This window comes from Brienomyrus brachyistius, chromosome 24 (assembly GCF_023856365.1).
Source record: "Brienomyrus brachyistius isolate T26 chromosome 24, BBRACH_0.4, whole genome shotgun sequence".
In the NCBI taxonomy this organism is placed as follows: Eukaryota; Metazoa; Chordata; class Actinopteri; order Osteoglossiformes; family Mormyridae; genus Brienomyrus; species Brienomyrus brachyistius.
The window spans coordinates 6105029-6132653 of NC_064556.1; the positions used below are offsets into that span (position 1 = coordinate 6105029).

The 27625-nt window shown below is 45.0% G+C and overlaps 2 protein-coding genes across 4 annotated transcripts; one reads left to right on the top strand and one right to left on the bottom strand.

Annotated features, from left to right (window-relative positions):
- The first annotated feature begins 1192 nt into the window (after positions 1-1192).
- On the top strand, positions 1193-13693 carry ublcp1 (ubiquitin-like domain containing CTD phosphatase 1). Of its 3 annotated transcripts, XR_007385387.1 has the most exons (12): positions 1234-1369; positions 2448-2615; positions 3283-3374; positions 4201-4286; positions 5387-5502; positions 8744-8842; positions 8978-9015; positions 10376-10474; positions 10563-10679; positions 11008-11135; positions 11609-11686; positions 13268-13693. XR_007385387.1 is itself a non-coding variant. In XM_048995387.1 (11 exons), the coding sequence occupies exons 2-11, from the start codon at positions 2462-2464 to the stop codon at positions 11634-11636; spliced, it is 957 nt and encodes a 318-aa protein (XP_048851344.1). In that variant the 5' UTR covers positions 1193-1369; positions 2448-2461; the 3' UTR covers positions 11637-13693. The 3 variants fall into 3 exon arrangements, 2 of the variants coding, with proteins under 2 accessions (XP_048851344.1, XP_048851343.1); XM_048995387.1 differs by having other exon boundaries at positions 1193-1369; positions 11609-13693; XM_048995386.1 differs by lacking the exon at positions 1234-1369 and adding an exon at positions 1395-1415 and having other exon boundaries at positions 11609-13693.
- Positions 13694-14793: 1100 nt separating this feature from the next.
- On the bottom strand, positions 14794-18946 carry LOC125719874 (interleukin-12 subunit beta-like). Its single transcript, XM_048994669.1, has 8 exons — positions 18850-18946; positions 18310-18570; positions 17297-17399; positions 16619-16797; positions 15838-16004; positions 15578-15696; positions 15232-15266; positions 14794-15125 (listed from the first exon to the last, which is right to left on the bottom strand). Exons 1-8 carry the CDS (start codon positions 18944-18946, stop codon positions 15091-15093), a joined length of 996 nt encoding a protein of 331 aa, XP_048850626.1. The 3' UTR covers positions 14794-15090.
- Positions 18947-27625: the final 8679 nt, after the last annotated feature.

The following is a 27625-nucleotide window of genomic DNA, read 5'->3' on the forward strand; positions in this document are numbered from 1 at the left end:
CGTTTCTCATCTAATTTTAGGCGGGGAACCTACTAGACGAGAATAGCATTCCCATAGGAGCATCCAGCTTTCAGTCAAGACGTGCATGATTTCGCAGACATCGCGGAGCAGACACATTAGGACGAAAGGAGCGCAGTTTGCCTGACGGCGATCATTCATCACTCATCACTAAATATCTGCTGACAGTTGTGCATCTGTACTTTCATATTGCTTGTTGACACTATGGCAAAAAAAACTAAAATTTCGACATTTTAAGTGAATTGCCTGTAAAACAACTAGATCATGTCTTTAGTTTTACTAACCCTGTAATGTTCTAACATTAAATTGATTAATAATTATTAACTTAGTTACATTAAATGTCAGCCCTGTGCACTTTTCTTACACCATTTCTTCCACAGGCAAATATACATTGAACTATAGCATATGACCATTGTAACATTTATGTACATTCATATTATGTTTAATAACTTGGATTCAGGTTTGCATCAAGCGTAATACTAATATGGCCTTCAATACACACGCTTTTTCACTCACGCGCACGCAAGAAATCTTCCAGCAAATCTTTATTATATTCTATAATAAACCTAAAATTAGCTACATCCAAAGCTTTGGGTAGTTTCCAAACCCTACAGACTATTTACAAGGTAATAAAACTGGTACATGCATGCAAATGCGTGTGCATGTGTCTCCAATTGGAAATCTCACGCCAGCCAGCTGACCAAAGTCGACAGCCCTATGGACAATTTGAACGGGAACTGTTGATAATATACTGTCAGAGCAAGACGTAGTGGAAGAGATTAATATTGCAATCATTGCAATTTTTTTATTATTGCAATATCATATACATACATTTTTACAAACAACTTAGGACATGATTCACTGTATCAACACGGAGTAAAGAAGTAATAAACAAAAACGGAATACAATGCTCTAGGAAGAACGTGAGAAAGGAGAATATGATTACAATAAAATAATAATACCTTACATAAGTCAAATTCACCACATATGGAGAGTTTTCACAGCTTTGTATTTTTACTGGATGTTAATGTAATAAAATATGATTTAAAGTATGCCTTGAATGTAGCAATAGCTGGTTTCTGAGATGCAAATTTGCTAGATTTGTTTTTAAGTAAAAGAAGCGCGGCAGCGCACCGACGCGTCCCCGACTTCCTCTGGCACCGGAAGCTGAAGGCGGGACGGCGCTTGGTAACAAACTGGGGCATCACTGGGAGACAGGAAGGAGTAACCCGCGCTGAATGGGATCGCATCGCTCAAACCGCCAGCCCAGTACCCTGTCTCTCTATCAGCTTCACACGCCGCTCTGCTGAAAAGAAAAAGGCCCAGTGGGGGGGAAAAACAGAATACATCGGTATGAGTCTATATACATGCTTGAAGTTTAAGGCGCGATCTGCTGGGTAAATGCACCAACGGCCTCAACTGAACGGTGCAGTCCCGGGGAAATATGGGGGGGTCGCATAAAGCCACAAGGCTGCCCAGCAACGATATTGCACGCATCTGTTTCTTACTGCTGTACTTGTAACGCTGATTCCGCTTTGGTCGTTATGTAGATTTACTAGGTCGTGTTCTCTGATCGCGGGTTTTATTATTTCAAAGCATGGCGCGAATGAATGGCGTCTTGGAAATGTTCATTGGGGGGGGGGGTGAAATACATGCAATGACAGTCTATTATTACGCTTCTTATTTAAGTGCGTTATCCGCGGCACCCGATTGGCTGTGATGCCCATTCACCCGACTCGGCTCTTCGGACGGGGGCAGTGTAGCGCTGCAGGTCGTTCGGGGGTCATATACGGCGTAGGTCGGAAAGAGATGAGGCAAAGACGACAGAATTACAACTTCACGTGGATTTGCTAGTTGGGATGGTTTCCAGTCCACCTCACACCCTTTAGCGACCTTGCACACGACAAGCGGTTCGAAGATGGATGGATATTCCACCTATCTGAATTAAACCAGGCACAACGTAGTATCGCCGTCAGTAATATGTCACTATTGCACTAATTACATTAAGTGCTCCAGTGTAACTCGGCAGAGTAATACTAGAGTTGGCAACTTTGGTCAGCTGGATGGAGTGAGATTTTCAACTCGAGACAAGTCTGCACGCGTGCTTTTCCATGCATGTAACAGTTTTATTACCTTGTAAATAGTCTGCAGGCTTTGCAAACTACCCCAGCGCTTTGGATGTAGTTAATATTAGGCTTATAACGGAATAATAAGATTTTCCGTAAGATTTATTGTGTGTCACAGCAGGTGCACGGGAGCTGGCAACCCAGTTATTGCGGTTTGCTTATATTTAAGTTTTCCTGTTCAAAATATGTGAATTTATGCCTTAAAATCTGAAACCATCAACATCCAGTGAATTTACCGCAGTGTTTCCCGTGCAATGGCACTGTTTAGATTGTAATCCTCCTTTGCCTTCTACATCCGATCAGCGACTCGCAGCGCGATGTCCGTCTCCGTGATAATAAAGTGGGGCGGCCAGGAATACTTCATCAGCACCTTGTCCGAGGAGGACACCGTGTTGGATCTCAAGCAGTCCATCAAGACCCTGACTGGCGTGTTGCCAGAGAGACAGAAACTCCTCGGCCTGAAAGTGAAAGGTATGTTTAAGCGGGAGCTACGCCGCGTGCGCCAAGCTAACCGCTATTCGGCTTCTACGCGGCGAAGGTCCAGGCATGCCCGAATACGCATTACACGACGTTACTAAAATGGCATATACTGATGGGCGAGGTGGCGCAATCTCCGATCTGTGTGCGTATGTGTGTATACTACACTGTAGGGACATCTTACCTTGTGGGGACATTGTTCAGGTCACCACAATATGAACCTCAAATTTATAAAGGGTTGGGGGTTAAGGTTGTCATTGTTGAGATTAGGGCTATGCCCTTAAAAATGAATAGTGAGCCCCCAAATTGATAGGAATATGTGTGTGTGTGTGTGTGTGTGTGTGTGTGTGTCCATCCTCCAATAGCCCGTTGTTCCCCTGCTTTCCTGAGATTCAGATTAGGCCTCCCTGTGCAGCCCTTTTCAGGCTAAGTGGAAGAAGGGTGGATGGATGGATGGGAGTGGAAGATGCTTTGCGCTTCTCTCATAGTCTGGGTTATTGCGCACAGGATACTCAGCATGTCTGTGTTTGCCCTTCTGCCATTTCCCATGACAGGCTTATGGGGACCGTGCCTTACTTAATGTGTGGTGTCTGTCTTCTGAGGGATGGACTGAGCATGCTCAGTGCAGTGGGGCCGCCCATTTTTACTCGTCTTCCCCCAGGCAAACCAGCAGAGGATGATATCAAACTGGGAAGCCTGAAGCTGAAGCCCAACACAAAGATCATGATGATGGGCAGCAGAGAGGAGAGCTTGGTGAGTATCTTCTGCTCTTCATTAATACCTTCAAGTTCTTCCCTGATACATTCAGTTACCGATATTGTTGTGTGACCCTGTAATCATATCATACTTTCTTCTAGATTATTATTTGGTTCTGGGTGATTTAATTTAGTAAACTAGAGCAGGGGTAAGCGACGCTTTTAAGGTCAATAACAGCTAAGCCAAAGACGGATGGATTAAAAGCTGATTTTCGACTGGTAAGGTACGACGGGGGCGCGCACTGATTCGCAGTGCGTTGCCACACCCACCACACAACAAAGCTGAGTGCAGCCATGCAGTGGGTGATACCTCAACACTGCACTAGTCCAAATGGACCAGTGTGAGTTTTTTTTTCCAGTGGCTGGAGTGTCAGTCCTGCCACCAACCCCCCAATTTTCCCTGTAAGTTGGAGGACCCCCTTATAGGGCTGAATGTGGATTAACATCATACCCAGGATGTAGCAATTGCAGGTTAAGGGCCTTACTCAAGGGCCCAATGGAGTAGGATCACTCCTGGCATTCTCGGGATTCGAACCAGTGACCTTCTGATTGCTGCCGCATCCAGCCACTTCGGCCATTTTTGACTGGTACTGTATATAAAAACTGTCACATTGTTCACAAACAATAGACTTCCTTAGATGCACTTACTTTCAGCGTCGATCCACTTCATGCTGATGTTACCCAGCAGCTTTTCCATCCTATCAGGTCTCTCATCTGGGTAGCTGCTGCATTCGGCTCTCCAGGATCAGGGCTTCCTACCCCAGAACTTGAGTTTCTCTGTCCAAAATGACTCTCCAGTGCCTGTTTTTTTTTGTCCTGCATAGGAAGACGTTTTGGCCCCTCCGCCGGAAAACGATGACGTCGTCAACGATTTCGATATCGAGGAAGAGGTCATCGAAGCAGAAAACAGGTCAGTATTGGCCTCGATCAGGGCTCCCCAGTTCTGGTCCTGGAGTGTCGGTCTACACCACAGTTTGCAGATTTCTCTGCTCAGATGTACCTACTAAACCTGGCAATTTGCTGGTGAAAAACACATTAATGAAATCACTCATCCTGGACTCGCTTTGTTTTAGCTAAATATATTTGTACGATTATATTGTTTTTAGCTTCTATCATATTCATCTTGTATTTGTCAGTGCTCCTTTGGGTTTTTCGTAAAGGTAATTTTGTTGTGTTACACAATGACAATAAAGTGCTTGAATCTTGAGCTGCAAAATGTATTGCAGACTGGCCTTTCATGCCTGGATTAGTGTACCCAGTTTCACTTCATATCACTTTTTCTGGAAAATGGGCCCGATCCCAATGTCCACATTCATCGACTTTGAGATGCATTCCCACTAAGTCCTTTAGGGCTTAAGGCTGTCCCAATGCCAAATCATCAAGTGCACGAGGGCTCTCTCACAGCCCGTTATGCACACTTTCCGTAAATCTGCATTTTTGCAGACTTCACCTGCGGGGATTACCCACAGTTCATAGTGCTGTGACGTGACAGACGGGATTACCAGGGGAAGCCTGGAAGTATAAACTGTAAACAAACTATTTCTTTTACTTATTACTTAAAGATGCTGTTTTGACAAAAAAAAGTATTTAAAAAAAATTATTTGATAATTACCTCTTGTCCACTCTGTAAGGCAAGAACCTGAAACTCGTTCAAATTAGACAGTTGATTCCATTGTTTTTGACGTTGTCACGGGAATGTGAGATGCTGCAATCTGCTGTCTCATTCCTATTTAAGCCAATTTGAGCCCTTGCAGCCTCGCACACTCGATCACTCACCAGGTGACATCTAATAAGTCTGTGAGGGTTCAGGGTTTAGGCCTTAGGGGGGACGTTGGGATTGGGCCATTAAGTCTCACCACCACAGACCCACAATTCTGTTTGAGGACGTGGACCTTCCATCAGTCCCTGGCACTGTGACTTGAGTTCTTCGTCGAACAAGGAGAAATGCGGATGTATCGGAAACTGGATGCTTCTCCACTGACACCTGGCACCTGGTCGTTTTGTTTGCAGGGAAGAGAACTTGGCAAAGATCGCCCGTCGGGTGAAAGAGTACAGGGTTGAAGAGCTGAACCCTCCAAGAGATGGCAAGAGACTGCTGGTGCTGGATGTGGACTATACTCTGTTTGGTAAGACTGGGCTGGATGTGGACTACACTCTGATTGGTTAGACTGGGCTGGATGTGGACTACACTCTGTCTGGTAAGACTGGGCTGGATGTGGACTACACTCTGTCTGGTAAGACTGGGCTGGATGTGGACTACACTCTGTTTGGTAAGACTGGGCTGGATGTGGACTACACTCTGTCTGGTAAGACTGGGCTGGATGTGGACTACACTCTGTTTGGTAAGACTGGGCTGGATGTGGACTACACTCTGTTTGGTAAGACTGGGCTGGATGTGGACTACACTCTGTCTGGTAAGACTGGGCTGGATGTGGACTACACTCTGATTGGTTAGACTGGGCTGGATGTGGACTACACTGTCTGGTAAGACTGGGCTGGATGTGGACTACACTCTGGAAAGACTGGGCTGGATGTGGACTACACTCTGGAAAGACTGGGCTGGATGTGGACTACACTCTGGAAAGACTGGGCTGGATGTGGACTACACTCTGTCTGGTAAGACTGGGCTGGATGTAGACTACACTCTGGAAAGACTGGGCTGGATGTGGACTACACTCTGTCTGGTAAGACTGGGCTGGATGTGGACTACACACTGTCTGGTAAGACTGGGCTGGATGTGGACTACACTCCGTCTGGTAAGACTTGGCTGGATGTGGACTACACTCCGTCTGGTAAGACTGGGCTGGATGTGGACTACACTCCGTCTGGTAAGACTGGGCTGGATGTGGACTACACTCCGTCTGGTAAGACTGGGCTGGATGTGGACTACACTCTGTCTGGTAAGACTGGGCTGGATGTGGACTACACTCTGTCTGGTAAGACTGGGCTGGATGTGGACTACACTCTGTCTGGTAAGACTGGGCTGGATGTGGACTACACTCTGTCTGGTAAGACTGGGCTGGATGTGGACTACACTCCGTCTGGTAAGACTGGGCTGGATGTGGACTACACTCCGTCTGGTAAGACTGGGCTGGATGTGGACTACACTCCGTCTGGTAAGACTGGGCTGGATGTGGACTACACTCTGTCTGGTAAGACTGGGCTGGATGTGGACTACACTCTGTTTGGTAAGACTGGGCTGGATGTGGACTACACTCTGTCTGGTAAGACTGGGCTGGATGTGGACTACACTCTGTCTGGTAAGACTGGGCTGGATGTGGACTACACTCTGTCTGGTAAGACTGGGCTGGATGTGGACTACACTCTGTCTGGTAAGACTGGGCTGGATGTGGACTACACTCTGTTTGGTAAGACTGGGCTGGATGTGGACTACACTCTGTTTGGTAAGACTGGGCTGGATGTGGACTACACTCTGTCTGGTAAGACTGGGCTGGATGTGGACTACACTCTGTCTGGTAAGACTGGGCTGGATGTGGACTACACTCTGATTGGTTAGACTGGGCTGGATGTGGACTACACTGTCTGGTAAGACTGGGCTGGATGTGGACTACACTCTGGAAAGACTGGGCTGGATGTGGACTACACTCTGGAAAGACTGGGCTGGATGTGGACTACACTCTGGAAAGACTGGGCTGGATGTGGACTACACTCTGGAAAGACTGGGCTGGATGTGGACTACACTCTGGAAAGACTGGGCTGGATGTGGACTACACTCTGTCTGGAAAGACTGGGCTGGATGTGGACTACACTCTGTCTGGTAAGACTGGGCTGGATGTGGACTACACTCCGTCTGGAAAGACTGGGCTGGATGTGGACTACACTCCGTCTGGAAAGACTGGGCTGGATGTGGACTACACTCCGTCTGGTAAGACTGGGCTGGATGTGGACTACACTCCGTCTGGTAAGACTGGGCTGGATGTGGACTACACACTGTCTGGTAAGACTGGGCTGGATGTGGACTACACTCTGTCTGGTAAGACTGGGCTGGATGTGGACTACACTCCGTCTGGTAAGACTTGGCTGGATGTGGACTACACTCCGTCTGGTAAGACTGGGCTGGATGTGGACTACACTCCGTCTGGTAAGACTGGGCTGGATGTGGACTACACTCCGTCTGGTAAGACTGGGCTGGATGTGGACTACACTCTGTTTGGTAAGACTGGGCTGGATGTGGACTACACTCTGTTTGGTAAGACTGGGCTGGATGTGGACTACACTCTGTCTGGTAAGACTGGGCTGGATGTGGACTACACTCTGTTTGGTAAGACTGGGCTGGATGTGGACTACACTCTGTTTGGTAAGACTGGGCTGGATGTGGACTACACTGTCTGGTAAGACTGGGCTGGATGTGGACTACACTGTCTGGAAAGACTGGGCTGGATGTGGACTACACTCCGTCTGGTAAGACTGGGCTGGATGTGGACTACACTCCGTCTGGTAAGACTGGGCTGGATGTGGACTACACTCCGTCTGGTAAGACTGGGCTGGATGTGGACTACACTCCGTCTGGTAAGACTGGGCTGGATGTGGACTACACTCCGTCTGGTAAGACTGGGCTGGATGTGGACTACACTCCGTCTGGTAAGACTGGGCTGGATGTGGACTACACTCTGTCTGGTAAGACTGGGCTGGATGTGGACTACACTGTCTGGAAAGACTGGGCTGGATGTGGACTAGTATCCCTGCCTTTAACATGAAAAATGCAGTATATTTTTACTTAAGCTTGACATTTCAAATTGACACATTTTAGCAGAAAATATGAATATTTTATAGCCATGGTTGTCTTTGGATTTTGGCTCTGAAAAAGTCGTCACTCCTTCACATATGCAAGGGTTATGTTCTGAAGATCCTTACAAATGTGTGAATTCATGAATAATACTTGCCCCCACCCCCCCCCCCCCCCCCCCCCCGACCTCAACCCATAAGTCTTCTAGTCTGAGCAAACAATAACAAAACAATACTTTACTGTACACTTTGCGTGTTAAATTGTCTTGTCATTTCTACTATAAATATTTTATGTAATGTACAACCATGTAAACTATGCCCTTGTATGTCCAACGTACTACTGTACACACTCTCAGCACTATGTTTTGGACTTATGATCAAAATGCAAAATCGATGCATTAATACTTCAATAGTGATCTTAAAACGGTTAATACACTTAAACGATTTCATTTTTAAATACCTGTACGGACTGCTATGTTTGAATATTTATTGATGCAGTTGGGGTTGATTTCCCTTTGGCAAGCATCAAACAATAGACTGTTCCACACCGTCAGTCAGGGAGCTTATGAAGACTTTTCTTTTAATCTTGTGATTCTGTTGCCTCCACTCCGCCCATTTTAGACCACAAATCCTGTGCCGAGACAGGACAGGAGCTGATGAGGCCGTACCTGCATGAGTTTCTGACCTCTGCGTACGAGGACTACGACATTGTCATCTGGTGTGAGTGTTTGCGGTGCATAGACTGCGGTCTGGTATATGGGGGGGGGCGGGGTCATGATCCTCAGTGTCTCTTGCTTCTACTTCCACGTTCAGTTTAGTCTGGTTCCACTGTTCACCGCTGTTCTCTCTTAATAGCTGCCACCAGCATGAAGTGGATTGACGCCAAAATGAAAGTAAGTGCATCTAAGGGGGCTGTTATTCATGAGCGACATGACGGCCTGTAATGACACTACCAGACAAAAATCAGCTTTTAGTCGTAATGCATTTGTCTCTCCTAGTTATTCATCTTATAGTAAAAGGTCGTGTGGTAGTGAAGTGAAACATGTGAAACATCACAACAACCAAGAGAAGTTCTCACCATCACGGTTCTCTCAGATTTTGGACGCTTTGCCACTACAACAGGTGCCGCACTTTTCGTACTTCAAGAAACTACCAAAAATATGGTACTTCAAGGATTTGGTTATCCACTGGCATACACACTGGTACTGACGCTGAATGACATCACAGCGCAAGGTGGGGTATTTCGTACTGAATTCTAGTATATTATTGGGCAGGATGATAACATTAATAGCAACGTCGTATGTTATACTCGCGCAGTTGTCACGTCGCTAGTCATCTAGATTAAGATCAGCTTTGTCTTGCTTTCAATTCTGTACGGACGTTTTAGCCCAAGGAATTTAAGTTTTGCTCTAAGTTGACTTTTGCTGCTTTTGCATGAGCGCTGCATGTGTTCTTGGAGACAGTCGTTGTCATTCTTGCTGTAAATCACGCCTTGACAGACTTGTGAGGAATTTATGAAACTCTCTCTTGCTTTTGCCCAATGTTTATTGCAACAAAAATCGCATCACTAGGATAATACACAGTATGCATCCTGTCCTAGTGTATCGAACAAAATACTTTTTAAATTTCAGCGGAAAAGAGAAAGTACCAAAAGTGCGGTACCTGGTCCGGTGGAAAAGCACACTTTGACTCTTCAGAATAGCCCCCATTGGTGAAAATAGCCCCCATTCGGTATCCATGACAGCACTGCAGACTCCTGGCATCCTTTCAACCAGCTTCCAGATGTAGCCCCCCTGGAATGCTTCTCCAGCAGTTCTGGCAGGAGTTTCCACAAGTTCTGGGCACAAGTCGGCTACTCTTCAGTCCAACTCATCCCAACCCAGCTCTATATGGTTTAGGCGGGGGGGCAGGTCACAGCGCTCCATCTCTTTGCTCGTTCACAGGCTAATTCAGTACTTGCATAACCCCCGGGTGTGCTTAGGGCCGTTAGCTTGTTGGTATGTGTCTTGTTTAGGTCTATGACACCAGCAGGTTTCGAAGATGGCCAAAATTAAAGAGTATATTTGGTATGATTTTAAATTGGTCTGCTAATTGCAGTTCTTGATTTTATAGCCGAGTTAAATATGCAGTAAAGTCACAATAAAACGCCGTCTGTAACCACAAGGCTTCCCCATACAGTTCACAGTCTGCACTGTGAGCAGTGCTGGGTCGTGATCGGAAAGCGATTAGTTCTGTCTGACTGCTTACCCACAGGAGCTTGGGGTGACGGACAACCCCAACTACAAGATCACCTTCATGCTGGACAGCGCGGCTATGATCACTGTGCACACGCCAAAGAGAGGTGTCGTGGAGGTCAGTCCGGCCTCCGTGGCGGCGAGAATCTTTGAAGACGTGGTTCAGATATGATTTGAGAATGTCTACCAAAATTTTTCGTTTTTAGGTGAAGCCTCTGGGGGTAATTTGGGGCAAATATGGCACATTCTATAACAAGAAGAACACCATCATGTTTGACGACATCGGTAGGAATTTCCTTATGAACCCACAGAACGGATTAAAGGTACCGTGCCAGTTCCAGCCATTCTCACTGCTCTTTGGGGTTTTACTTGCACAAACAGAGGGCAGAAAGAAACATGATTGGTTCAGGGAGACAATAAATCAGATTGTTGATTGTTGGCAAGTAGAGGAGGTGGGAATAACCAATCGGATATCTTGATCCTGCCTCCTCTAGTTTGGACCCACCTCCTGCATTCTGACTGGTTCAGAGAGAGAACCAACAATTTTTTTTTCTTCTGCCCTTCTTCTGTGTAAGCAAAACTCCTGCAAGCTCTCACTCTTCTCCCCAGTTGTTGTCATTGGCTGGTTATTCCACCATTTTCCCGTGACAGATCCGGCCATTTATGAAGGCACACCTAAACCGTGAGAAAGACAGGGAGCTTTTCAAACTGTCCCAGTACCTCAAGGAAATCGCGAAACTGGAGGACTTCTCCGGCCTAAATCACAAACACTGGGAAAGGTAGGCATGCCGTAGTACGTAGGCCGAGGTGAGCTTCACTACGGAACACGTGCGCACACATCTGATATCTCCCAGAATGCAGCACATACTGGTCAGGCCTACAGCCAATGGAGACGCATCTTCTGTAGCTAAAGTCAGTGGCACATATAGGGGCACCCGCCCCTACTAAAAGCTGATTGCCCCCCTTCCCTGTCACTCAGCAATTCCAAACATATCATTGGATGAAATTAAGGTTGGCCCTTATGTGTGTATTATAGCCCTTCTTATATCCCCTAGTTTAAATAAATCCTAGAATCACCCCTGGATCTAGTTACCTACTCCGTGATTGGTCGGCTGGCTCTGATAACAGCTATTAACGAACAGAGCTACGAGTCGGCAAATTAGACGAGGACCTTGCAGGACCTTTGCTTGTAATAACTGCGGATTCCAGTCCTTATTATAATTTGCCATTTGTTGCCTGCTGTTTCTGGCAGGTACCTCTCGAAGAAGCAGAACCAGTAGAAAGCCCTAACTGGGAGCAAGACCATTCGGAGAAGTACAGGACACTGCAGGTCACGCCAAAACACTACTGCTGGTCGACATTAAGCTTGTTATGTCTGTTCCTCCCTCTCTCTCTCTCTCTATCATCCCTTCCTTACTCCTCTTTGCACCTTCTCCTTTCATGTCACCTTCTGTTCTACATCAGCATTTTGCTTCTTGGTGCCGGTCCGGTCTGTTGGCGCGGAGCCCCTGCCCGCTTGTTACAGTCCCGTGAAGGACTGCAGTCTTTGCAAACCTTTCGCCTGAAAGAGAGCCCAGCCTCACACAGTCAAAGATATTAGCATTTCAGGTCCAAACCTTCATTCCTCTAGACGCCTTTCTTTTGAACCGCTGAAGCTGCCTCTGAAAATCTTAATGGTACCAGAAGCGAAACAGTTGTCGAGTTTGGTGCGCTGTGCTTCACCGCCAGTTTACAAATGGATGTGTGTCTGGAGTGATGTCCTCACCACCGGGAAATGTATAATGTCCCCGCGATATGCTGCTGATCCTCTGGACATTTATGGAGTAAATATTCTATGAATAGTTTTAAGGAGAGAGTTCTGTCTGGCAAATTGTAAAGCAAAAAAAAAATTATTAAAAATCGGTTGTTAGGTGTTTTTTCTCCCCCCCCCTCCTCCTCTGAGTTTAGCGCTCCAGGAAGCTGAGGTGTGAAAATGCAGCTCATTACCGCTCCGTTCCACTGCAGATGCGTAATTTAAAAATAACGTTTGTTATATTCGTCTTTGGCCTGAGTGTGGGGGTCAGGTCTGCACGGGCTGCCGCATGTTATCTAAAGCCGAAATAAGTTAGCGCTCCGGGAAGCTGCCGCGCGAAACCCAGTCCGTTTCTTCTGTACGAACTGTGTGTTTTTTTTGTTTTTGTTCTCTAGAAGGTGTGTGGAAGTGTGATTTGGAGAGCTAACTTGTCAAGTAGTGTCTTTTCTTTAGTGGAAATTTAGTCATGATTAGAAAAACCTGCTCTTCTAACGGGTAATATCGCTAAGATATTCGCTATTGAGAGTCATGTCTGTGGTGACTGATTTATTTTTAAATCTTCTCCTAAGACAATTATGCAGTATATCAAAATAAAATGCAGTGTTTTTTTTTTATTTGTGAAATGTTATGGAATGACCTACAATATATACATTTTAAATACATAAAGTGGTGACATGAATTAACGTGGCACCGATGTAGAAGGACAGTAAGTCATGAAATGATCGTCTGCAGTGCTGCAATTCAATCTAAGAAGCTAGCTTGTTGGAGCCATCGGACCAATGATATCAAATGGGGAAATGGGCACATCGCAAAGTGTGTAGATCATCTGATTTATCGCAGAAGGCAAAGGGTGGTTGCAATGGCCAAAATATCAGTATTCTTACCCGGTGATAATGGAGCTTATTACCACAATGCTTTCAATTAACTATAGTGATAAAAGCCACTTTAAACATCTTAATGTAGTGCTTTGAAAGATACAAGTATTGAAGACTGGTGTATCTGTCAGTACTCTGAATTAAGGTTCTAATAAATTCACCAATCAGTTTAGTTAGCTCGTGGAAGCCAAAAAAGTGAGAACTTGGCGAGAGCATCAGCACGCTGCATGTGCTCTTATTCCAGCCTGTGGAAGCTCGCGAGACGCCGTGCAGTGAGGGCTGGGGGATCCCCACTGTAACTGCCAAACCTTCCTTCTGTGGAATTCCCACAACGAGCGCGTCACCCAGCTTCTGCAGGAGGGGCATTGAGATTTCTGGACAGCATAAAACCCTTCGCATGCATGACGATGCACGATTTATATTTTTGTTTCTTTGTTTTTTTGCAAGTTCGTTTGGTTTACACAGGTTTTTTTTTTATAGAAAGGACAGGGTTTTTACATCCTTTTCTTTTGTTTGTGTCTGATTAAACATTCACACCAGTTCCCTTCTCTCACTTAGGGCAGTATGGCATGAGATCGGACCCTGAATGTTTGTATGACCTATCATGGAGGAGTTTTTTTGTGTTGGATATGGAGTATCCAGTGGTGTCATAAAATAAACATTTTTTTTTGACGAATAAAAGGTGTGTGAGTGTGTAAGTTTGCGTGGTATCTCTGTGTTGTGTACGGTTCCTCCTGCAGTCCAACGTCAAGATGTCAGGTCGAGTGGCATCTCTAGATTACCCATAGTGTATATGAATTAATAGCCTGACGTCCTGACCAGGGTGTTCTTCTGTCGTCCATTTTGGATAAGGTGATTGGTGCTCTGACGTGTATGAATTGAATTTTACCTACAATGCACCAGATATGTTTGGTCTTGCAAGGGAAGCAGTCTGACCTTGGGTTCCTGTGTAGGCAGAATGCTTACTCTCCTTTGTCAGAAGCCATGTGCGGTCCTGCATTGTCTATGTAACATTTCACGGTCGTCGTAGTGTCAAAAAACCCATTCTGTATAACAGCTGTCTGTCACATGTGTCATAACTGATGCACAAAACCGGCCAACCAGCAGTTTCCCATAGATCGGCCAACCATAACACTAGTCTGCAGCAGAAGGTCTGCATAAATGATGAGGTGTTTATTAATAACTAATCCTTCCCCAACCCCCTAATGTGAGAGAGTTTATTTCAGGAGCAGAAGGTACATGTACTGATTTTGTCACAAACCATTCTGGCGCTTTCCTTAAAAAGGTACCAGGGTCCAAGTTTGTGATGAAGGGCAGCAAATGGTCCCTGGGAGCTGAGACACGTTCCGATGTAGGCTTCAACAGACTCGGAAGAAGACATCCAGTTCAGCTGTTCCGTCGTTCTTGGGCAGCTCCGTCGAGGAACAACCTGCTACTGTCATTTAACTCAATTTCCCTTTGGCTGCATATAGCATCCTTCTGGAATGTTCCCCAATGTGTGGCTGCCTGGTGTCACACCAGATACCCGTAACATATTCTAAATAAGACTTTTTCTTAAAGCTAGTCTTCTATATTGTAACAAAAAATGAAACGATTATTTAAACTCTTCTTGGCTGGGGGGTGCAAAACACTTCATGAATTCCCCACCCTACAGCACTTAGTTTAATTTGTAAGATGACTCCTTGTGTTTTTTTTTTTTTTTTTTTTGTTAATCACATATTTAAACGAAGAATAAGTGGCGATGAAATTCCCACATTCTCTCAAGATCAGAGTGGCTACACAATAAACTCACAAAAGTTTGAATTAAATGCTCTCAGGCTGTTATTAAAGCTAATTTCACACAGAGCAAAACGACACGGAGAATCTTTATTAGTCTGCACAACACACAGCAATTCAATGACTTCATTTCACAAACAGCATACCAACATATGTATAAATATTAAATTACCACGTGGAAATCCTTTACCTCTCCTAGCATACCGTTTAAAATATATATATATATATATTGCTTAAATATTTAATTGGTCCATTGTTTCTTGACACCACGAAGGAACCAAATCAGCTTTGTCATAATTGCTTATGCCTCGGTTTCTTCAGTCGCTCTGTCAAAACAAGAAAGAACACCATTCTCTAACATAGTTCATTTAAATTAACTATCTATTGCATAAAAATACAATATGCATTACAATCAAAGACAAAAATGCTTACCTCTCCTTACAGTCTTCATTTCGGCTTTTTTCATCCTGTCAATCGAGCAAAATTTCAGAACAAAGTAGCCATATTTTCTTATGGTTAAGCATTTTGTCTGTTATCTTTATATATGTTAATATACGCACATTTATATAATTATGGTCAGGCATAGTCGTCTGACCATAATTACGTGTCAGTCACTCATCTTTCTGTGCATTTCTTCCACATCTAACATGTTAACTACAGTCTAACGTATCTCAGGCCTTGATCAACATCATTCACTTCACATGGGGGATGGTTATAATGCGTTGGCTCATCTATGTTTGCGTGTGCGCGTGCATGTATGTCTGTCTGTCTCACTCACTTGGTCTTGCTCCAGTCGCTCCAGCTAGATTTTGTAAACGTGTCTTGGGCTCTGATACAGAAAGCGATTTTTTTCCTTCTGTCATTAACTGGGAAACTTTGTTCCTCTGTAAGGTTCACCTGAATAGGGAAAGAGGAATGGAAAAAGTCTCCCATTAAAATTCTGGGATCAAGAGAAGCCCAGCCGGACCTGTGCAGGATTGGGTCTGAAGGCTGGCATTTCGGTTTAATAGGCAGGAACCCGCTTACAGATGACATTACCTGCACTTCGCCTGGTCCTGCTTCGTAGTTACAGTGCTTCTTCTGCGGAACCACTTTAACTTGAAACGTGAGGGGGAAATAAGACCTGGGGAGACTCCATGTTCTGGGGTAGGTCCAGTTCACTGTGCTTTCACTGGTCTTTTCAACCGTGATCCTATCGGGCTTCACTGGTGCAGTGAAACGGCACAGCATTAAATGCCAAGCTTTGTATATGCAGCCACAGAATGTACACGTCACTCATTACAGCGGATCCACGAAAAGCGAAACTCGGTACTTCCCCAATCCGCCAACAGAGGGCAGCACTAGCCCACAAAAAAACTATACATTTAAATGTTTCCAAACTAGAGTTGGTATAATCAGAGATAAGTTACTCCAGTTAGGAGTGTTTGCATGCAGATGACAAGCTTAGAGCGTACATAGCAGATCTGACATTAAACAAGGATCCCATCTGAATACTGAGACTGGCACAATTTGCCTGAATGAAGGATAAGTCAAACCAAGTGAAAGACTAATTCAGTTAGGGGAGTGAATAGATGGCTTTGGTGTCGATATTGTAGTGCTCTGTTGTACACGATCAGTCGTGTCTTACATGTTTTCTTAAGCTTGTCATCCACTGATTGCAGCATCTAAGCAGAAGATGGTTCCTTGTATCACAGATATCAAGCCCGAGATGAAAATGCACGTCTCTCGACATGAACGACTGCACAGCCCAGGCAAAAATGGTCGCAGGGTGGGGTGGGGGGGCATGGGGGGGGGGGGGGTGGTATAGAGCAAGTCGCACCTATTTCAGTGATGTAGAACTGCCTGAAGTATTTTTCCACGCGGTACCAGTATCTGACGTACACAGTGAGGGTGATGTAATCCGCCTCTTCTGCATAGGGGCAATGTAAGCCATCCAGACATGTGACTCCAGACTGGTCACTGTCCAGGGAGCATAGGATGTCACTTACACTCGAAGACCTGTAATTTGGAAGGTGATATATCAGTTACAGATTCATTATTAAGGGTTCCTTCTATAATGTGTCTGGAATTCCTTTGTACCGTAACTTAAAAACAAGCTTTATTTGCCATTTGCACAAGTACATTGTGGGCCTTAGTCAAGGGCCCACGGACATGTAGCTATTCTGCAGAGGCTGGGGCTTGAACCAATAACCTTCTGATCACAGGCACAGCTCACTGCCCCTACGTTTTCACGTGTCACAGCACAGAGTCAGATAATGTGTGGCACCCATGGAGCTGGGGAGTTAAGGGCCTTAGTCAAGGGCCCACAGACATGTAGCTATTCTGCAGAGGCTGGGGCTTGAACCAATAACCTTCTGATCGCAGGAACAGCTCACTGCCCCTTCGCCTCCACTTTGGCGTATCTATGGCAGCTGCAGCTATATTCTACTGAATATTGGAACGCCTTCTCTAATCCATAGTAAAAGATGAAAATGCAAAGAAATCGATCAACACCCACCGTACGGCACTGATCGAGACCACGGATCCTTTCCGCATTTCGCTCCACCTCCACGAGCAGTGAAACGTCCCACTGTAGTTCTTCGACGTGCACTGAATGTAGCCTGGACAAAAATCAGAATACAAAGGAGTGAACTTCCGTTACCAATCCGAGGTCCTTGAAGATGAAATACAAGAGCATTTCCCCAAATTTAAAATCTATTTACAGCCAGGACACGTCGTATGAATTACACATCTATTTATATATCGAGGATGCCAGTCAGCATGGTCAGGAGTGTGATCTTGTGTTACAGGCCTATCTGGTCAGTCATTTATTATTTTCTGCTAAAGAGTTTGTGGATGACAGGGTGGCAGAGTGGGTATCCCTTGTCCCACTTTAAGGACAAGGGTTTGCATCTCCGCCTGCATGTTCTCCCCCTGTTATTGTGGGGTTCTCCCCCAAGTCCAAAAACATGCTGAGGTTAATTGGAGTTACCAAATTGCCCATAGGTGTGCAGGTGTGAGTGAATGGTGTGTGAGTGAATGGTGTGTGAGTCGGAGCCCCATCCTGGGTTGCACTCAAAGCTTCAAGGACAGGCTCTGGACCCCCTGTGACCCTGAATAAGACAAGTAGTTTGAGGTAGTGGGTGGATGGGTTGCATATGTTTAGTATGGATTACACAGCTATGTTGCACTGTGTTTAAGTAGGTGGTACCATGACTATATGACCTGGTTCAGGGGTGGTGAACCTGATCCATGGAGAGCCAGTCTGGGCAGTGGTTCTCCACTCCAGTCGTGAGGACCCACTGCTATTGGCTGATTGAGACGCCATCCCAAAATCCATGGATCCAGTTCCCCCCCCCCGGCCACGTTGTTCTTTTATGCAAAGCCGTCCCCAGACCCTTGATGATGTCACCATACGGCGGGCTTTCTCTGTGCCACAGAGCATCCCCTGATCTCTTGTCACCGGCGCCATCGAATACATGCCTCTGTCATCCGCGACATTCTTGCTCCTGGCCCACAACGTCCCCACGCCGTCCAGGATCCTCCTCCGCTGCTGCGAGCGCTCCACCTGCACCAGCACCAGCGTGTGGTTGAGGAGCTGCCCGGCTTGGTCGTGACACGTGTAGTTCCCTCCGATCATCTCCTCAGTGATGACCCGCACCCGGTTCCCACGCTGACTTATCTCTCTACCCTCGTTCCTCCAGAAGATCTCCTGGCCCTCAAAGGCATCCCCGCACTTTAACTCGATCAGAGTCTGTGCACTGCTGTTCAGGTTGATATCAACCACTAGCACTGGGGGGAGAGAAACAAAATGTCTATTTGCATCCAGCCTCCTTAGTCCCGGCCTCCCGGCTCCATAAAAAATGTAATCGACATCAGCAGCAGCAGTAACGACAGCAACAACAATAATGACACCTGGGGGCAAATGGGGTTTTCACAAACACTGCTCTTACTATTTACATACTGTTCAAATGACGGACAGCGCGCCAAAGGAAGGTGTAGCTGAATAGACCACTGGCATTTGCGTAGCTGCATTTGAATATGCAAACAGTAGAACGGGAAACAAATTACCGTTGGGCTTGAGGATCCAGTAACTGTGCGAACGCTGACTGTTGGATTCTGGAGACTGAAGAAGTAAGAGCAGGACACTCAACCAGACAAAATTCATCTGGTGGAAAGAAAACCAAGTGACCGTAATAGCGTTAGTGAGACTGGAGCACGCTGCGAACTTTCTGAGAGGTCACCCCCGGGTAAGGTGCCGCAGGGTCAGATCACATGGCACGGGTACTGTGTGTCTGGATCCCCCCTCCCCCCATATTTCAGGATTTCTTATCCTACCCAGTATGGATAAGTGTCCTTCAGAAGGCCATTAGGCTCTCAACTGACCAATAACAAAGGATTAATACGAATTTACGCAAGTCCTCTTACCGCAAGCAGATACTGTCATAACTATGTCTTCTTAAACAATAGCAGTAACCTTAGAATTACCTTAACGAGGGGTAAAGGTTTGACATTGAAATACAGCAAGTACGTTTTACAAGAAATATTTTCATTTGCTACTTGTTAAGCTTTGACATAATTTGAATAACTGAATAACTAAAAAGAAAATTACTTAGATGGAAATGGGAATAAAACTTACCTTGAATCCAAGAAGTCATTGAGTAATTATGTGTAATTGAGATGTTGAGAATTTAAGCCCATATATAAAGATGCTAGAAGAAAAAAAAAAAAAAGGTGACCAATCAAGATACAGCAAGGGTAGAGGAACTGGCCAATCAGTCAAGTGAAACCAAAGACCTCAACAGCCCGCAGCATGTCTCGTGTTTAATCTGAGGGAATTGTTTCCTGGGTTTTGACCACATTGCATGAGTAATTTCATTGTTTGTTTAGAATCAGGAATATTGTCTGTGGCCCTTAATTTAAGTACTTTTCCTGGTGAAAGTCTGATGATGTCATACATGGGAATTCATTCATTTTCACTGAAGTGTCAGGACTAGCACATGACAACACACATACACCAAATTCATAGAAATCTCCCATTCAAGAGCCTGTCCAGAACAGGAACACAAGTACATAGACAGAAGGCGTAAATTATGGTATGGATGGTAGGGGCATGTTGAAGCAAACTTACTCCCCTGAAACAGACAAATATACTGCCAGTGTATTATATTGTATCCTATCGTATTACAATCAAATCTGGCCATTTTCATGCTGTTAGTCAAGTCAATTTTCAAAACAAAGTAGCCATATTTTTTTTGGATAAATATTTTGCCTGCTTTAATTATCTGCATACATATATATGTATATTGTGTCTCTCTGTGTGCATATATATATATATATATACATACACATACACACACACACACACACATATATATGGCCTGTGTCATGCCCGGCTCGTCCGATCCTCGTGTGTGCCACGCCCCCTCATCACCTACGTGTGCTTCCCTGATCATGCCCAGCTGTTTCTTGTTATTTTCAGCTTATCTTTTTTTGCATTTAGTCCGCGTCTGAGTCCGTCTTCCTCAGACTTCTCATTAATGTCAGTAATGTTGGTTAATATTAGTTGCTCAGAGTTTGTCGCTGTCCGCCCTGACCTCTTCCGTTCTGATCCCTAATAAACGTCAAATTCCTTGCCTGCCTGGTCTTTCCCCGCTTCCTGCTCGTCCGTTCAACCTGCTGCATGACAGCCTGCCATCAGGAAACATTTAATCATCTTTGATACATATGGAATGAATACGATATATATATATATATATATATGTGTGTGTGTATATATACACAATGAAACCTGGAATATATTGAATGAAAGACAGTATATACAATGAAAACTAGTATGTATACAATGAACTTAGATATAATGCAATGAAATCAGATATATAATCATAATCAATGAAATCTGCTACACTAAAAGCTAAGATGATATTGAATGAAAAATATTATATATGTACAAGGAATGTGAAATTACATGCAGACACACCTTCAGTCACCTTCGTGGGTCTTCCAATACAAGACTTGTGATTAGAGGGAGTGTCACTGGGAGGCCAAAAGTTTAAATATGGCAGAAAGTGCGAGAGCCCTTGTGCAGTATTTCCTGAGCAACTAAGATTTCACTGGTACTGTGGTGAGCAAACTGTAAAGTTATTTGTTACCCAAGAATATTGAGTGTGTTTGTAGTAAACGCTAAGTAAGTAACATGCAAATGTAGAACATTTCAGCATGTACACCCACAACTATCATGCAGTCGAGGACAAAATTATTAGCCCCGCTATGAAATTTGGAATTCCTTCAAGATTTTCCAAAGTGCATTTTTAACGGAGCAAGGAATCTTCAACATAGCATTTCTGAACATGTTAGCTTTCTTTAGAAGGAATGAAGTATTTTTATTTGCGCACAATAGCTGAATTATTTCAGAAAAAAAACAAAAATGACCAGGGACAACATTATTAGCCCCCTTTAAGAAATGATGATTTATTGAGCCATTGTACAAGCCACTTATGTATAACGATGTGCTGTAACTTCACAGGTGATTTAACTTAACGATTAATTTAAAACTGTAAAATCCTCAGTAAGGGTCATTCAGCTGTCATGTGAGAAAGCACCCTGCCAAAAACAAAAGACATCAGCTTGGACTTGAGAAAAAGAATGGTTGATGCACACAAAGCAGGAGAAGGATATACAAAGTTATCACAGCGTTTCCAAGTGTCAAGTACAGGACCAATAACAAAGGATTTCTTGCGAAATGGAGTGAGAAGCATAATCCTGAAATTCAAAGAGAGCCACACAGCACAGAACAAGCCTGGCAGAGGTAGGAAGCGAAAGATTTCAAAGATCCTGGAAAGGTTACTAGTGAGAGAGGTGTCTAAAGACCCCAGAACAACTGCCAAGACACATGACTTGGCCAAGTCGGGAATTGTGGTCTCAAAGAAGACGATCACTAGAGCTCTGCGTAGGAATGGACTTCGAGGTTGCAGACCAAGAAGGACTACACTTCTGCAGAAGAGACACCTTCAAGCCGGACTAAAGTATTCTCAGAACGATCTGGAGAAAGATGATGCATACTGGAGGCATGTCCTATGGTCAGATGAGACTAAACTAGAGCTCTCTGGCCATAGAGACACTGCTTATGTTTGGAGGAGGAAGAGAGGCGAGGAAGAAGAGAGGCGTATAACCCAAAGAACACCGTCCCTACAGTGAAACACAGTGGTGGGAGCATTATGCTGTGGGGATGCTTCACTGCATCAGGAACTGGAAATCCTGTCAAGGTGGAAGGAATTATGAAGAAAGAAATATATGTGGAGATCTTAAAAGAAAACCTTAAGCAGGCAGCAGCAAAACTGGGTTTGGGTCGTCGCTTCGTCTTCCAACACGACAACGATCCCAAATGTACGTCTCTCCTGGTGAAGGACTATCTCCAGAAGACCAAAGTGAACGTGATGGAGTGGCCTGCACAAAGCCCTGACTTAAATCCAACAGAAAATCTGCGGGGTGAATTAAAGAAGAAGGTCCACGTCAGAAGGTCCACGTCAGAAGGTCCACGCCAGAAGGTCCACGTCAGAAGGTCCACGTCAGAAGGTCCACGTCAGAAGGTCCACGCCAGAAGGTCCACGTCAGAAGGTCCACGCCAGAAGGTCCACGTCAGAAGGTCCACGTCAGAAGGTCCACGCCAGAAGGTCCACGTCAGAAGGTCCACGCCAGAAGGTCCACGTCAGAAGGTCCACGTCAGAAGGTCCACGTCAGAAGGTCCACGCCAGAAGGTCCACGTCAGAAGGTCCACGTCAGAAGGTCCACGCCAGAAGGTCCACGTCAGAAGGTCCACGCCAGAAGGTCCACGTCAGAAGGTCCACGCCAGAAGGTCCACGCCAGAAGGTCCACGTCAGAAGGTCCACGTCAGAAGGTCCACGTCAGAAGGTCCACGCCAGAAGGTCCACGTCAGAAGGTCCACGTCAGAAGGTCCACGCCAGAAGGTCCACGTCAGAAGGTCCACGTCAGAAGGTCCACGTCAGAAGGTCCACGCCAGAAGGCCATCAAATCTGGAGGAGCTTGAGAAGAATGGGCTGGGCTTCCTCAGATGACCTGTCAGAGACTTGCTGAAAACTACAACAAATGACTGCAGGCTGTTATCAAACAAAAAGCATATACAACTGACCATTAATATCCAGAGGGCTAATAATCTTGACCATGGTAGTTTTTGGTTTTTCATTTCTGTGTGAAAAGTAAAATAACGTAAGCATCCAAAATCAAACTGAAAGAAGCCATGTTAAATATCATGTGCTGTATTTAACAGATGGGGCGGCATGGTGGTGCAGTGGTTAGCACTGTTGCCTCACACTTCTGGGACCCGGGTTCGAGTCTCCGACTGGGTCACATGTGTGTGGAGTTTGTATGTTCTCCCCATGTCGTCGTGGGGTTTCCTCCGGGTACTCCGGTTTCATGCTGAGGCTAGTTGGAGTTACTAAATTGTGTGAGTGAACAGTGTGTGAATGTGCCCTGCGATGGGCTGCCCCCCCCATCCTGGGTTGTTCCCTGCCTCATGCGCATTACTTCTGGGATAGGCTCCAGACCCCCTGCGACCCAGTAGGATAAGCGGTTTGGAAAATGGATGGATGGATGGATGTATTTAACAGCACTTTTAATACAATGAGATTTTCATAGGGGGCTAATTATTTTGTCCTCAACTGTATATATGCAATCCTGTCCTGTTCTCTCTCTCTTTCGCTCTCGCTCTCCTTCTTTCTCCCAGTGGTGACTTCACCAGTCCCCTAATCCTGCCACTTCCAAAGATTCTGGTTAGTTCAGGTGCCTCGCCTCCCTTTTGTCCTCTGCCTTTGGGGGATTGGGTCATCGGGGGCACTGGGGATGAGTTTCCGAGCCGGACCGGGGCGGTGGCCCTCCGGTGGCCCTCCGGTGGCCGTTTACTGCCCACTGATCTCTCCTGCTCTGGGCCCGATCGACCTGCACGACCCGCTTCTTTTAACGCTAGATCATGCTAGATCAGCACTTTCTCTCCTACTCATACACAAGAAATCAAAAAAACAGCAAGAAAAGAGGAAACCAAAGAAAGTCCCCCCAAGAGTAGGGGGTCAGGGTCATGTTAGGGGTGGTTTTCCTGGGGTGTGGATGTCATGGGTAGGGGGCTGTCCTGGGGGCCACCATGCCTCTCCCTCTTCCCCAACACACAGAAAGACACAAACACAACACATGTCTACCATTGGGGGGGGGGGGGTATAGTCTGCAAACAATAGTCTATACATGTTCACAGCATAATGACATTTAATGGTTCTGTCATGGAATAATTATTTTGAGTTGTATTGTTATTATTATTATTATTATCCATCCATCCATCCATTTTCCAAACCGCTTATCCTATTGGGTCGCGGGGGGTCCGGAGCCTATCCCGGAATCAATGGGCACGAGGCAGGGAACAACCCAGGATGGGGGGCCAGCCCACCTATTATTATTATTATGCATTTTATTTAATTTAAATAATCTTATAATTATTAATAGTCTAGTCTTAATATTTCTTTTGTTTTTTCTTTTCCTTGCCTCCACTGTCCTCATCCTTCACGATTTTGTCCAGTAATTTTTATTTCCTCTAAGTGTACTGTTGTACATTTGATGTTCTTTTTTAAAATGTTGTTTTCTTTTTTTTAATCTCAGTGTGCGCGAAAACATGACTTGTGGTGAAAGTGAGATGCAGACGATTTTCGAAACAGTCCGCAACCGTGAAAGTGAAAGTGGAACATGGGAAAAAGTGTGCGGTTTTGGTTTCAGCGCTGGTGGAGATTCAGTCAGCCCCAATCTCCCCCAAACACACACGCTACTCATACAAATCTATGTCCTTACATGGGAACAGGAAAAATGACAAGACAAAAACGATCGGAGTGAAAGTGGAACTTGCATTTGAATGATTTTAAAAAGTGTATATATATATATATATATATAAATCTTGATAAACGTAAATATACGAAATAGAATAAGGCTTTCCCCTTTTGCCGCTTATTTAGTGCTGACAGAAAGTCTTGAGATGCTTAATTAATTCAGTAAAAATATTGCGAATTTATTGGTTTTATAACAAAAATCACTACTTTATTAATTTCTTTACAAAAATATGTATCACATTCGTAACAACCAGTAGTTTCGAGTAAAACATTGATTTCAAATATTAATAAATATAAGCCCATATTATAGTTTTAAAGGAGTTGTTCTGACCTAAAGTCCTTGATAAGCAGCCTCAGTGGGGCACCTTTGCAATAACGGACAACACCAAACATTTGTGTTCAGTATCCATTTGGGAGCCAGTGACCATATTTGCAAAATAGCAAAATTGCAAGAGCAGAACTGAATGACACTTATTTCAAAAGAAAATGTCTCTGTGGAAGATACGTGCAGGTGTGTTAAACGTTGCTTGATAAGGGACTTTTGTTGTGAAACCAATAAATTTGCAACATTGTTACAGAATTAAGTAATTGCTCCACGACATTCTGTGCGCGCTGTATATGCTAGTAACTCATTAATAATGAAAGACAGCTATATACTAATTTGTTTATGGAATTGCCAATAAATGAATTAATAACTTGATTATAAACCATTCATAAACCCTTTATAAGGGTAGTCTTGTTGTAAAGTGGTACCCAGAGAATTCCTCAAACGTTGCTTCTTATGAAACTGGGTAAAAGTGTGAATGAAATATTTCTTTAAACGCTAGAGTAGCGGTTCTTTAGACATGTCCTGGTTTCCCGTACATGGACTATTGTTTGTGCTGCACAGAGTCCCGAATCATTAAGTGTGACCCAGCTTTCAGCTGAATTCTGCGCCCGATTCTATTTAGGTTGACATTGCATGCTTTTTGTTCAATTTATACTGATGAGAAAAATTTAAAGAAAACAGATTTCTTTGTTCCTCCCCCCCCAGTACATTTTGAATTTTAACTATGATGAACTATTTAATGACTTACGTTATGTAACAGCTTCCACTGGGTGCAGTTATGGGAAAAGCGATTAAATAACTGACTAATGAATCCTAATTAAGCTGAATGCTCATGCCTGCTGATGTCTGACATGGAAATTCACTAAATCAGGGTAGAATGTTCAACGGATTATTCCCACAAACGTCTTAAACGCTTTTCTTAAATGATCTATATTTTAGGCTGCCTTGGTATCATGGCAGTTATCTCAAGTGTAATGAAATAAGAGGATTTTGGAACAAACGCAGAAAACTCCGTGTTACTGCAGGACAAAGACATACAGTCAACATAACTATTTTTGTGTGATTAATGTAGCCAGTGCAGTAATACGAGCAGCCACTAGGGGGCATCGAACAATGCTGGAAAATCCATGAGTAGGGGGCTGCTCTCTTCTCTTCAGACCCCCAAGTGCGCACTCAACTAGAGAGTCACATGTTCTGCTTCAGGCACGGCCTTGACGGGATCCCGCTGGGAAGCTGCTGCCCAAAATTATTTTTGCCATTGGTGGCCAAATGGCCAGCGTCCAGACGGATGACTAGGTTGTACTTGCTGGCAGTTGTCAAACAGCGCTGGCACCACCACGGCCAGCCAGGCGGGGAAGCCCGGGCACAGAAAATGTGGGGGGGGGGGGTTGGGGTAAAAATAAACACCAGCGGCTGGCAGACATCAGAGCCGGAGGAACAATCCAACTCCTACCTGGAAGCAGTGAAGGGACGCCACTCGTATTCCTGCTTACGGGCCAGTGAAAGTGCGGCCTCGTGATAATTAGCCATCGACTCCAGTGACAAAGCGTCAGATTATGCTGCCAGATTAATTATGGGTTGCGCTGTTTAATGGGGACACGGTTAAGAACAAGGGTATTGGGTTGAACTGCACAGAAAAACCGTGGGAGATCTGACAAGGTAACTGAAGAGGACATTCCGGGGAAAAGAGACAATGGTTTTTTTTTTTAAATTAAACATTAGCTACCATTTCCGCGTAACCCCTGCAACCCACTGTCGTCTTGGACAGAGGCGGGTGGTTCAGTTCTAGAGAGTAAAAATCCAGATCAAGATTTAGTTTTAACCAACCAGTCGAGTATAAAGAGTCACAGAATATGCTGCAACTGGTTTCTTGGGATAAAACCTTGGTCTGGACTTTTACTCTCTGGACCTGAACCACCCACCTCAGGTCGTGGATGGTGATGGAGTATTGCTGTGCCTAGTGGGTCCATTTGGATTCCGTGCAGCCCCTAACCCTCCCCCGCTAAATGGCTTCATCAAACGTGAAGACGAGAGGGAAACGTCCTGTCCCCTACAGCGCCCAAACGAAGCCAAGCAAGAGGTGAGCGGCAGACGACATCACCGCAACCTTAACGGAGGACAGATAATTGACCTATCAGACGCAAGCTCCCGCTCATTATGCCATTAATTTGCATCTCATTAGCATGTGCCTTACGCTCGAGATGGCTGACCAGGAGGCTGTCAGCTATTGAAGTCTCATTGTCCTCTTGCTGATGTTGGGTCATCGGTGCTAAAAGCCATTAAGTTTTATTAATGAGTACCAGTATTCACATTCACAATGGCCACAGCTAATGCCGGACTTCTTTGTATCAATGATGTTAATCTAATCGCCAGAATGTACAGGCGCAGTTTATAACCCCAGCAGCTCAGACGTGCTTTTGAGAAGAAATCCTGCCATATAGATTTCCCGTTGTTAGGCGAAAATTTACATCTGCTCTCCAAAACATTTATTTAACAAGCGAGAAAGCAGGTTCAGACAGTCCCTGTACCAACTGGGGGTCTAGGGGTCTTGCTCAATGGCCTAGCAGAAAAATCACTCCGCTGACCTGGGGATTCGAACTGGTGACTAAGGGGGTGGAGCATACTAAATCGGCTGAAC

Coding starts and splice junctions, on each gene's coding strand:
- LOC125719874 (XM_048994669.1), bottom strand. CDS start 18,946: ATGAATTTTGTCTGGTTGAGTGTCCTGCTCTTACTTCTTCAGTCTCCA. Junction 16,798..17,296: donor GTCTCGATCAGTGCCGTACG/GTGGGTGTTGAT, acceptor TCCAAATTACAG/GTCTTCGAGTGTAAGTGACA. Junction 15,267..15,577: donor AGCGACTGGAGCAAGACCAA/GTGAGTGAGACA, acceptor CTCGATTGACAG/GATGAAAAAAGCCGAAATGA.
- ublcp1 (XM_048995387.1), top strand. CDS start 2,462: ATGTCCGTCTCCGTGATAATAAAGTGGGGCGGCCAGGAATACTTCATC. Junction 8,843..8,977: donor CTACGACATTGTCATCTGGT/GTGAGTGTTTGC, acceptor CTCTCTTAATAG/CTGCCACCAGCATGAAGTGG. Junction 10,475..10,562: donor CAAAGAGAGGTGTCGTGGAG/GTCAGTCCGGCC, acceptor TTTCGTTTTTAG/GTGAAGCCTCTGGGGGTAAT.